Genomic DNA, 10,381 nt, shown 5'->3' with positions numbered 1-10,381 from the left:
TCTCATATATGATTGAAATAGCAAGAAAGTTATATATAAGAATGATACCTACTTGGGTCCATCACAGTATTTAGCACAGGACAGTATTTTAAAGATTAATCTGAGATGTAAATGCTTGGGTTCAAATCCTGGTTGCTTGTGTACCAACTGTGTAAATGTGGACATGTTTTCTTAGAGCATCAACGTTCTCATCTATAAAATGGGGATGCTAGTAGGTGAGAATACTTCATAGGTGAGGATCCAATGAGAAAGAAAAACATGCAAAACATTAGGCATCATCCCTGGCACAAAGCAAAAGCTCAATAAGTATTATTGTTGTTGTCACACATACGTACACTTAATAAAAATTGGTCAGTGTACAGATTTATGGAAGTTTTGGGTGAAGACATTTACAAATGTAAGTGTTTGCCTCTCCAGGGAGAGACTAAGGACTTATGGATAACCCAAGGTCTTTATCATCATTCCAGGGAGCAGTGGGATGAAGGTAAAGGAAACCCTCCTTCCTTCTGTGCTGCGCTGTTCACTGTTGCCACAGCCATTCTATAGCATCTAATTGCACATGTCACTCTGCTGAGCACCACACAAAAAGACTAAGAGAGAGATAAAATCCTCATCCACTGGGAGCTCACAATATCAAGGGCATTTTGATGGACATGTGAATTAGAACATAGTGGCAGGAAAAGAAAAAACTCTGTTAGCATAAAACACCTTTAAAATTGAGAGATCCTAGAAATTATTCGAGCTCTCTAGCTTTACAGATGAGAGGCCAAGGCTCAGAGAGGTAAAATGAGCTATCCACGGTTCTTTGGTTTGTGTGAGCTGAGACCAGGTCTTCAAACTTGAGTGCTCTTGCACTCAGTCAGTGGCCTGCACCTCCAGGAAGTCTCTGTTCTTCTCCACGCACAACCTCATAACCTTGTGCGGAATGGCAGTATTGTTCCCATTTTGCCTGGACGCTCTTAAATATAGACAGACAAGAAGTGGTTTTGTTCTATGCAGTTCAGGAATATATGCCTTACAATTATTATAGGGGTTACAAGGAAGTATAGTAATTAGCTGTGGAGATTTGACAGAAATATTTCTAAAATGTGTGTCAAAACATCATGCGATACATATTTATCAGAATCACCTAGGAAAGGTTCTTTAAGGAGCTAAGTGTCCCAGAAGTTTATTCACATCATATAACTTCCTTTCCATAAAAAAAAAAAACTAAAATTCTTATCAACCTCCTGATCCTCAGAGTGAAAAATCCCTCTAGAAGTCATTGTGGCTGTTTGAATATTTCTATCTGATTTGTATTCTTACCCATCCCCAAGGAGATGAATGTCGGCAACTCTTTGAGGAATTGTATAACCACACGCAGAAAGTCCTTCAGCATGTCTGACTTAAATCCGTCTTGCTACAGTTTAGGCCATAAACCTTATATTATTCTTTTTAATGAATGTATGTTGACAGCGGCATATGGAATAAACTTATCTCTTGTTCTCTTTTGGAGAAGGTTCCCCTTATTCAGACTGAAGCTCACCTGTCTCAGAAGCCTCATCCTTTTTCATGGTATCATATACACGTGAATGACTTTTGGAAATAAATTAAGTGAATGAAAAATAGGAGTAATACAGGTATTCTGAAACACAAGTGACAGCAGAAGAAAATAGGAAGTTATTTATTATTTTCAGAGCAACTAAGTAGAAGGTTGATTGGGAAAAGGTGAAAGATGAGAGAGAGAGAAATTTGTCACTGAATGATATTTTCATCAGAGAGGAAAATAGGTACCAACAAATGAAATTTGACTCATCTTTGCAAGTTTCACTGAGCATGAAAATGTCCCTTTAAAATGTCCTGTAAGTCATTGCTGGCTATGGGATTTTTCTAGTGCACAGGGAATCTGAGTTCAGGAGGCCAGGGAATTGCCAGAAGGAGAAGGATTTTTTGAAGCTTGGGGCTCCGAGACTGTCAGTTTAAAAAATGAAAGTAATATAGAAGGGGCAAAGTAGCATTTATCATTCCTTCTCTCCAGGCTCCTGTCTCTTTAATCAGCTAGCCTGATTTGCCCAGTAAATGATTCCTGAGTGAGTGTGTGTGTGTGTGTGTGTGTGTGTGCGCGTGTGTGTGTGCCGGCGCGCGTGTGTTGTAGCTCTGTCAATCCTTGGATTAGAACCAATGATTGCAGCTTGTAGGAGGGCTGTCCAGGGCCAGATTGTACGATGTGTCTCAGTGCCAGAGTATGAGTAGAGATAATTACTGAGAAGTCACACTCTCTCACACCCTCGGCTTTCTTGTTGTGTCCTTCAGCAAAACAGTGGATTTAAATTTCCTTCCAACAGCTTGAGAGCAACGCAATCTGTCAGGAAAGAAAGAAAGAAAAAACCGAACCTGACAAAAAGAAGAAAAAGAAGAAGAAAAAAAAATCATGAAAACCATCCAAGCAAAAATGCACAATTCTATCTCTTGGGCAATCTTCACGGGGCTGGCTGCTCTGTTTCTCTTTCAAGGTAAGAGCTTGCTATTGATTTGCCTACAGTAGACCCAGGAATCGTACAGTGTGCTTTATATGATTCGCAGGCTCCCTGAGTCGGCTTGCTGCACGGTTTGCAGGTGGAGGAGAGAGTGTTTAAACAGCATGGCTGGGACTTCATTCTCCCTACCAGGCTGTGAGAATATTGATTTGATTCTGGCTGCTACCGGAACGAGGGAATGTATATGCATAAGTAAAATGTGTCTGGTGCTCCTGTTAGGTGCGTGGCGATGTACTGGTCTCCCTGGCTTTATGTACATTCTTGCACACATACACAACAGAGCACGCATGTAAGCAAGGGAAAATTACAGATTCAGAGGACATTGGGGTTGCTAATGTGTTGCTTATGTTACTGGGAAGAAATTACAAGAAGAAACTTTAAATATCGGCCAGTAAACTTGCAAAGCTTCTAAAAGGAGCAAACTGAAAAACGCAGGCTAGGAATAATCAGGTAACTGCATCCTGTAAGATTCTGGTCAGAGATCCAGCTTGAAGGGATGAATCAATTTGCAGCAGAGGTGGACAACTGTATTAGTTTTGAATGTGTTTGGGGGTGTGTTTGGGGTGGGGGCAGCAGGATTGGGGGAGGATAACAAGCTGATGAAAAGCAGTGGGAACACTCAGGAAGATCTGAAATTCAGGAAAGATTTTCCAAGTTGAAGGGAGAGAGTCAATAAGAGTCGAATGCTAATTTTCTGTTTATTTATCTGCGGTGGGAAACCCAGGCACTGGGGCGGCAGTTCAGGGTGGGCTTGCTCCATGGCCCGGGGCACCCTTTGCTATTGGTCACAGTGCGTTGGGGTGCATTCGGAATCTGCTTCAACCTTGAGTCCATTTGCTGCACCGTGTGGCCCCCCGCTCTGTTCCAGCTCTGACGTTCCAGCAGCAGTATTATCTGCTTGCTCTCACCCACCCTGTTCTCTGGAGGGTCTGACTTGCCTCTTTCATATTAAAGGTGCTTGAACTCACTGGGATTGAGACAGGCAGAGAAACTTTCCCCGGGTGGTCCAGCAGAGCTCGCAAAGAGGATCCCATGCAAAAGCTCAGTCCTGTGCCTCGTATTCCCGGAGGAAAGTTCAGTCTCACTGGGTGAAAAAGCATGGGGAGTCCCACCCACCCCATTCTCTTCTCCTACTGCAATATGGAGTTCTCAGGGTCTTGCCTGTCCCCACCTCTGGTCCTGCCAACCCCTCTTAGAGGGTAGGCTTTGGGGGCTGCCTCTGTCCCCTTAACAAAAGCTGCAGTGGCTACCATGCGGACCCACACCAGGTGGGCAGAGAGGACGAGGCTGGGAAGAATCAAATGCATGTGTACCCTTGGCTGGTGCTCAAGGAACAAGGCGAGGGGGTGCTGGAGGGATGTGAATCAGATGGCAAGGAAATTCAGTGGTGGATTTTGAGGGATATCCTTGATGTCATCTGCTGTGCTCAGCCTCAGAGGGGCACTGGCCTCAGAATCTCTCTTCTCTCCCATGGGAGCATTGGTGGGTGTAAGAGTTAAAGGAGCCAACTTGGAGGCATCCTTGACTGACTCGTCTTACGTAATATGGAAGAGTAGCAGCATCTATGCACATGTATGCGTGTATGCGTGTGTGTGCATGGGTTTGGGGTGCACACCCCTGCTTGTTCTGGGTTCAGAGAGGCTCACCTGGAAAGAGCAAAGCCCCAACACTAGCAGTGGGGAAACTCAGTTTAGGGCTATGCTTCTATCATGCTAACAACAGAAATGAAAACTAAGTAGACAGAAGGTAGAATGAAGGGTCAGAGGAAGGGAAAGGGAAGGTCCCAAGTCCTCAGTAATTTCCATCTGTCCTGAGGTCTGTGTCTCTTCTATGTATACATCAAACCAGAGACAATGGCCAAACTTGCACCGTCAACAGCCCCTTTGGCAGCATGCCAGGAGCCCCAGGGCCATACTGAATTTACATATAAATTAGCATACGTGATTTTTTTTTCATCAGAAATAAATTCAGGGAAGCATAATATTTGCTCATACTTTGAATCATCCCTAAGTAGATGAGTAGAAAGTAGCAGTACAAAATTCTCCAGGGTGAAATCTGATTTTGTGGTTTTGGTCCTCTCACAGTGTGGGGTTTGAGGTGACCCAGTGGGGGGCCGTAATCTTAGACCTCCTCACATTCTACCAAATTTGACTTTCCTTAAGAGAATAATGGCCTTATTTGTACTGTACACCTCAAGCCAGCTCTGAATAGGTTTCAGTGTGTCATAATAAAACAGGCTGCCCAATTTTAAGGAAGAATAACCCCCAAAGACCCCTATATCACATGCCAGTTGGACAGGCAAAGGTGATGTCTGTTTTCTCTCTCAGGGGACGGAAGCTCGGGTCTGCCAGCTATCTCTTATCAAACTTGCAGAATTACTGAGGCAGCCAGGGTCTTGCCTGCAATAATCCGCCCCTATTGCATTGACCCAGTGGGACTAGTTAGAATGCAGTACACATTCCAAGGCAATTTTTTCTTCTCTGTTTTTGTTTTAAGCTGGCTCTTCCTAGAGCTGCTACTTCCTGGGTTTCTTCCCTTCTTAAAAAAAAGTGTCCAGGGCTAGTGGCATCTTAGGGACCCATTAATGACCCTTTCCTCCCCTCCCCCCAACAACCCAACCAGCAACCATGATCCAGCTTAGAGGGGGAGGGAATTTCCTAGGGAATCAGCACTGATTAGTGCCGGGCAGGAGGGAGGGGGTGATTAGCACCCTGGGGCTCTGGCCCTAAGACTCACCAGGGTTGATTAGCCTGCAGCTCCTCTTTCCTGGGAATAGGATCGGGGAAGCTGGATTAGGCGGCTGTCCTTTTCATCACACCGCCCACCTTCTGCCACTGAGAGGCTCTGAAAGGAATGGCTGGTAGCGCGGCAGCCCTTCTCTTTCTAGAAACCGACCATTTCTCCTTCGAAGGATTAATGCTCCCTTTAACACCTTCCAGTGAGCTTGGCTAGATTCCTGTCTTACCTTTCAAATTTTCACTCCTGTCCCACATCAAGTTGAATCTGTTCACTTGAGACACAAACAGGCAGAGTAGAAGGAAAAGGAGATTGGGGCTAAATTCAAGCTCTTAAGCTGACGCTGATGACACAGACCCCGTTCAGCTGGGCAGATGGGCCAACTTCCTGCCACTCACAGGAAACATTGGGTGCCAGCAGCAACCCGAATTGGGTAATGCTTCTGAGATGTGAGGGAGGGAGATGAGACCATAACAATGTTTATAGCAAAGTGAAAAATCTATATGGGATGAGGGGACCCTGGGCTTTATGTAAGTATTGTGGGACATTGTGGGGGGAGGGGGGAGGGTCAGGGGAAAGAGACAGAGGAATCTCACAAAGTAACAAAGTAGACCTTGGAGCTGCCAGCTCAGGGCAAGTTAGAGGCAAGTAGTGCAAAGCACAACAAACGCAGCAGCTCACCTTCATCCTTCATATTCAGTGATGGGACAGCCCTCTGGGCATTTGATCAGGGTGACTGGAGAGTCCCAGCAGTGAGTGACAGGCAGGCCTTCCTGCATGGAAACCGGTCCTAGGATTGTAGCTTTAGTTACCAGGTGCAAAACTTCGTCCTGGTGGTAGGCCCTCCTTTTTTTTTTTTTTTTTTTTTTTTTGACACTTTTGAAGCCAAATATAAGCCTGAAAATGCCTTCTTATGAGCTGGACACCTAGCCCCTGACTTCTGTTATCTCTCAGTAAACCTTTTCTAGAATGCTGAGCTGTGTCCTGCCTTCCTGCTCTGCTCTGGAATGTCTTCCAGCAGTTCCCTGGGCTCTGTCCTCTGCACGCCTGCAATCTGGTTGCCCAGAGTCACAGTGACCTGGGCTGGGACTGGACTTGCCACAGATGGCCCAAACAAACTGGTGTTGTCTTCAGCTACAGCTTATCCATTGGGATGCAGTGATCCCTCTTAAAAGCCTAAGAACTGATAACATTTCCACATCAATAGGAGACACATGATTCTGGCATGTACAGAAAGCACATGCTGGAACAATCTGCAGCACTCACTGCTGCCTGTTCATGACGAACACACTTTGGGCGGGACCACCTCATCTGGGGTTTGGCTGTGTTCTAGTTTGTTTGTTTTCTGCTTGTTTGTTTGCTTGTTTGCTTTTGGTTTGGAGTTCATGGCATGCTCCAGCCCACCAACTGGAGTGCCAAAAAATGCAAACAAACTTTGCTTTACATCTAACCTCCGCAAAGGCCCTACAGACTCTTCAAACACTCTAATGAGCATGACTTCCAGGTTTCACGCCAGTTCTGGGGGACTGTGCGAGGCTCAGTGGGGAGCATGTACATCTGAGCTCAAAGTTCCCTATGTTTTCTGTAGGGGAAAATCTTTCCCTCTGTGAGCCTGTCTCCCCACCTGCCTGCCAGGCTGGGGAGCAACTCCCCTGGGTGTTGTAAGGACTCATTAATGCTTGTAACACTCCAAACATGTGGTGCTAAGTGGAACTCCATGCTGAGACTGGTTGTATTTATGCAGTTTACTTCCTTTCTGCTCTATTGGCTTGTTAAATGTTTACTTTATGTCTATAGTCATTTGAAATTCAATAAAACAAATTAAACATAAAAGATGAAAACATGCAAAAATAAAGTAATCGCTGGCATATGGGTCAGATGGGGTCCAGTGGCGCCATTGTAGCTGTCCTCCTCTGGTGGTGGGTGCTTCCATTCTCTTCCATTAGCAAGCACATTGAGAAAGAGCAGAGGGGCCTTGGGAGGAGCTTGAAGGAGACATACCTCCCATCCACTTGTAAAAGGAGACTTCTGCAAGGAGGAGCAATGCTGGTTGGGCAGGTAGCAGAGAGGAGAATGGGGAGAAGAAAGCTGGAGCTAGGATTTTCAGAGGGTAAAGACAGTTCGGGTCTGGACTGGAAAAAGTGGGTAAAAGAGGACTCAATCCTCTGTTCTGACTATGACTTTGCTCAAGAATCTCTGAGAGCTTTATGTTTTATTTTCTGTATCTCTGTATTTATTTATGCAACCTTCTGGATTAAGCCTGCTCCTGCTATCACTGCTTAAACTGAAAACAGCTATGTGTTCATCCACCTGCCTTCTCATTCTGTCTCTCCGCATCTCTCCCACCCTCTCTCTGCCCTCTCTTCCCCTTTTCTCTTTTTCTCTATTTCCCTTTTTCTTTCTTCCTTTCATTTTTTCTTCTCCTCTATGGGAACAATAATTGATCAGTTGACAGATCTAGGTCATGCTGGCAGGGGCTGCTCTGCTTCATGCAGGCTTGCCCAGGAGAAGGAGGGAAAGTCTGTCTTCCCAGTTTGCAAGGAGCCTAGATGATACAGTGCAGCAGGAGTAAGGGGGAAACCAATGAACTGGTGGGCTAGTTCAGGCGTTCCCAGCAAAGGTATCTGAGACCCCATTGATCACAGAGTCCTCAACTACTTGATATCCCTGACACTCTAATTTTCCATTTCTGACTTATCGCTGCTACTTCCCTATGTTTTGCTTGGCTTCTATTCCCTGCCCGTTACAGTTTTCCTCATTTTTCTTTCTACTTCCCCCTCCTTCCCTCTTTTCCTTTTCCCCTCCTTCCAAAACCATGACAGATCACAGATACTCCCCCACTTAAGTCATACTAGAGAAATGGCCTTTTGTTTATTTGCAAGAAGAAAAACAGAAACCCTGCCAGAAGAGCTCTGTAAGTCATTTGCAAACTGCAAAACAAACCAACAAAGATTCACATTTTCGTTACTGAGAAGAGAATATTTCAAGAGAGACTGTCAAGCTAAGAAATCAAATATTGGAAAACACATTCTTTAGCACTGTTACTAAGGACATCTTAGGTTACTAAATTTGATTTTTTTTTCTTCTCTAAGAATATTACCTTCACAGTAATAAAAGACTGTTCAAAGGATTCCTTGGTTTTGGCTTCAAAGGCTATTCAGATTCACTCTCTGGAGGTGCTGCCTTTACTTTGTCTTGGTCGTGCCACCAAACTCTAACCCAACACAGACCATAGCTGTGTATGGGTTCATTGGTTCAATCACTCTGCAAGTATTTATTGAGTGCCTATTATGTCCCATGTATAGTTGTAGGTGGTGGGAATAAATGCATCAGTGACTAAAATAAACAAGGATGAAACCAAAGACACGAGTAGAATTTCTAAGATTTGGCTTGGTTTGCCATCCTTTTAAATAGCATTCAGAAGCACCAACAGGAGTGCCAGAAGTGAGGGGGAAGAATGAAAGACACAGCTCTTGGTTTTTCATGGAAATGATGATAGGTGGCAAGAAAGCAACTAACCCTTGGTCTTTGTTTTTTGTACGGAGCACTGGGAGAGGACTCACAACTGTAGTTCTGTGTTAATAATAAATAAGAGGTGCTGCATTTGCTACTCCGTGCTGTCTGCTGCCAAGAAGGAACTCATAGATGTTTAATGTGCCCTCAGTTAGTATGTGGATGATGAAAGCTGGTTTAAGTTAGTTGGCTTTGTGACAATTGTCCTTTGTCATTCAAGTTATTAGTTGATTCTTGGCACAATGCCACCCTATATGGTAGCTTATTCACTTCCTTTATGCCTTAATTCCTGCACAGAATTAGAGGTTAAATGGAGTGGGGGAGGATAGACCAGGGAAGGTTTTGTCTCTGGCAGCTAGTCTGGATGAGGCAAATGTTATGCAGGAGACCTCTGTGAGAGATTCATAACTCAGGGAATATCTAAGATAATCTCCCTTCTGAGATCCCTTTTATTTGCTACCCACTCATCTCATCTAACTTAGGGTCCCTAGAATAATAAAAATGCATCATGATTTATTTGTTCTTCTCTGGTCTTATACTACAGTTGGGACACCAGCCTTCTTCCAATCCATCAACTTGTGTTTTCAGTCATATGTACCCAGAGGGAAAATAGTTTTTCTTATGCTCACACTGTGTATTGGCTGTTCACTGAAAGCTCCAGGATGATTGTTTTACCTGGCTGCTTCTATCTCCATTTTCATAGAAGCAGTGGTGATTGTTTTTACCTTTTCTCATGTAGAGAACAGATAACTACCTTTCTCATGGATTCTGAGTCTTCCAGTAAAGCAGTCTATAGCAGTTCTACATCTCCTGACCTCATCTCTGAGACTGAAAGGTCTTAAGGGAATTTACAATATTTACATTTTCTAAGCCAATGGTTCTCAAACATGGTGTATCAAGTTGCCTGAGGAGCTTTATAAAAATACCAATGACTGAACCCTATCACAGACCAACAAAATCAGAAGTTTATCATCAATCATTCTTGGAGCCCTGCAAGAGGTTCTAATACATGGTCAGGTTTAAGCATTGGACCTATAAAGTCACCTGACAAGTTCTATAATCTTGCATAAGACACGTCCTCTATATGAGCCTTAGTTTCCACATCTCTAGAAGTTGGTCTAAAATATTTTCAAGTTTAATGTCAAGTTCAACACTTAGCAATTTTGCAAATAGTCTTTTTGAGTATAGCACTTGAAAAGTAGTGATGTTAGAAGAAAGTATTCAGAAACAGTTTTTGCTTGCTGGGAGCTAAGAATATAGACATAGTCACCAATAGATGACCAAAGTCAGAATGTGTGAATTGTGTGTGTGCAATGCAGACACTACATGCTATAGTATGTATATTATATCACATATCCATATATGTATGTATTTCTTTATAAGACATCCTTAGAATGGGAGAAAGGGATTAACTAGTCACAGCATTTCCCTTCTAGAGAGAGGCAGTAATGATAAGGATTCTTTTTTTTCTTTAATTTAAAAATTTTATTTATTTTTATTTTTTTTACTTTATAAAGTTTCATATTTTTTAACATATGCAATTATTTTCCATCATTTACAATACAGTAGTTGCAATGACACTCAAAACAGAAAAGCAAAGTAAAAAATCAAAACAC

At 43.5% G+C, this 10,381-nt stretch overlaps 1 protein-coding gene across 3 annotated transcripts in view; it reads left to right on the top strand.

Annotated features, from left to right (window-relative positions):
- The first annotated feature begins 2,137 nt into the window (after positions 1-2,137).
- Positions 2,138-10,381, top strand: part of NTM (neurotrimin) — a 938,616-nt gene continuing 930,372 nt past the window's right edge. The window contains exon 1 of one of the 3 annotated variants that reach the window (XM_029956913.1): positions 2,138-2,492. In XM_029956913.1, coding sequence (XP_029812773.1) covers positions 2,411-2,492 — 82 coding nt within the window. In that variant the 5' untranslated portion in view covers positions 2,138-2,410. The remainder of the gene's footprint in view (positions 2,493-10,381) is intronic. The other 2 variants (XM_029956914.1, XM_029956916.1) reach the window with 2 other exon arrangements.

The sequence above is a fragment of the Suricata suricatta genome, chromosome 11 (genome assembly GCF_006229205.1).
Source record: "Suricata suricatta isolate VVHF042 chromosome 11, meerkat_22Aug2017_6uvM2_HiC, whole genome shotgun sequence".
NCBI lineage: Eukaryota > Metazoa > Chordata > Mammalia > Carnivora > Herpestidae > Suricata > Suricata suricatta.
The sequence above is the reverse complement of the archived record's forward strand: the minus strand, read 5'-3'. Positions and strand labels throughout refer to the sequence as shown.